General features: G+C 48.0%; 1 protein-coding gene across 1 annotated transcript; it reads left to right on the top strand.

Moving 5' to 3' along the window:
• Window positions 1-501: 501 nt before the first annotated feature.
• Window positions 502-1,053, top strand: LOC134182892 (uncharacterized). The gene has a single exon (XM_062650334.1). The coding sequence runs from the start codon at window positions 502-504 to the stop codon at window positions 1,051-1,053; it is 552 nt and encodes a 183-aa protein (XP_062506318.1).
• The last annotated feature ends 846 nt before the right edge of the window (window positions 1,054-1,899 follow it).

The following is a 1,899-nucleotide window of genomic DNA, read 5'->3' on the forward strand; positions in this document are numbered from 1 at the left end:
TGTTATTATATAGACTGGTACTACCTGCCCTTTGGGCAGTGGCAATCTAGGCGGTGGCAATCTATTGTTGTACGCCACTTCCGCAAAGAAGACGCACCTTCCGTGACACACGTACGCACGTACGCAAGCAAAAGCAGTCCGGTGAGCCGGCGCATCTTTTTGCACTCTGGGAATTAGAGGATGGCGTACAGTGGCTGGCGAGCGCACGTCACATCCGCATACTTGGTTTACTGATTGAGCAAACAAACTCCGACTCATCTCATTTCAGCAGATCGTGAGCCACATTCGGCTTACTCCGACTACAGCCAGCGCATCCAGACGATTCAGATAATGGCGCATCCAGACAATCAATGCAGGTGAAGCGCAGACCAGTACACGTTGTAGAAATGCAGTAAGGACTACAAGGACTATGAGCATGTGTAGAGGGAGATTAGAGCGGTTGCGCGGGCTATAGCTGGAGAGTATATAATGGATTCCTACAGTTTTGGCGTAGTCGGCAGGATGGCAGCAATAGTCTGCAGAGCGCCGAAAGAGTCCGTTCTCGACTACGACCGCAACATCGCGGCTAAATTCGAATTGTGGCTCGAGGATGTGAATGGCTACATGGCGATTTGCAAAATTGTGGAACCATCAAAGAAAAAGAGTTTGTTTCTTAATATAGCGGGATTGAGCCTAAGGCGAGTGGTCAAAGGTTTGGTAGTGTGGGCCTCAGGTAAGGAATCAGACGAGTATGGTGCGCTGAATGACGCCATCCCTACGCATTTCAGACCTTCTACTAACACTACATCGGAAAGACACCAATTTCGACAGATAAAACAAGAAGAACACGAAACTGTCTCAGAATTTGTAGGCCGTCTTCGGTCCAAGGAGGCGTTGTGCAATTTTTCTTCAACAGCTGTAGACACAGTGGTAAATGGGCAAGTATGTGATCAATTGATTGCTGGTCTGAGAAGTCCTGATATAAGACGAGAACTGCTGAAAGAAGCGAAGCTCACTCTGGCATGGGCTGTCTCAAAGGCAGTGGCACTTGAAGCCTCTATAGCAGACTTATAAAGGGCCACATCTGGGCACGACGGAAGCGTCTTCAAGTGCTGTGAACAAAATCAGCCAACAGAATCAAACAAGAAGAGGTAATACCGTGAAATGCATATATTGTGATCGACAACACACCAAAGGGAAACAACACTGCCCTGGAGCGAACACGCGTTGATCTTATTGCAAGAAGATGGGGCATTTTTTGGCTGTGTGTCTCCAGCGAAAGAAGACTCATGCCGCACAAGTCGTAACCGATGAATTTCCCAGCGATGATCCGGAGGAGGAGACTAATCGGGTATATGACACGGTTTATGTTACAGGAGATACACAACAAGCAGAGGCATTCAGAACCACGTTGAGGGTAAATGACAAGGCGTGTACTGGTCTGCTGGACACCGGCGCAACGCGCTCACTGATAACAGCTGACATCGTCACAGCGAACCAACCGAGTACCACTGTGTCAAAGCGTATGACGGGCGTCCAGTGACCACAATGGGATTGGCTGATGTCACCATTAACACTTGTACTTGTTTTGTAGTGCTAGTGGGTGAAACAATTCTTTTTCGCCAGAATATCATCCGTCAAATACAGTTGCTGTCCATCAACGAAGCTAACATAATGGACGTCAATGCAATAGGCATCACTGTGGACCCACAGGTGGCTTCAGTCGCCCTTCCACCAAGACGGCATGCTTTCAGTCTACAAAATGAGAATGCAACAGAGCTAGAGCGGCTTCAGCAAGCAAATGTGATTGAGCCTGTGAAACAGGCTACTAGCTGGTTATCACCATTGGTACCAGTTCTGAAGGCAAATGGAACCATACACTTATGTGTAGGTATCGGAGGCTCAATAAAGCAATCGTAC

Source organism: Corticium candelabrum, chromosome 8 (assembly GCF_963422355.1).
Source record: "Corticium candelabrum chromosome 8, ooCorCand1.1, whole genome shotgun sequence".
NCBI lineage: Eukaryota > Metazoa > Porifera > Homoscleromorpha > Homosclerophorida > Plakinidae > Corticium > Corticium candelabrum.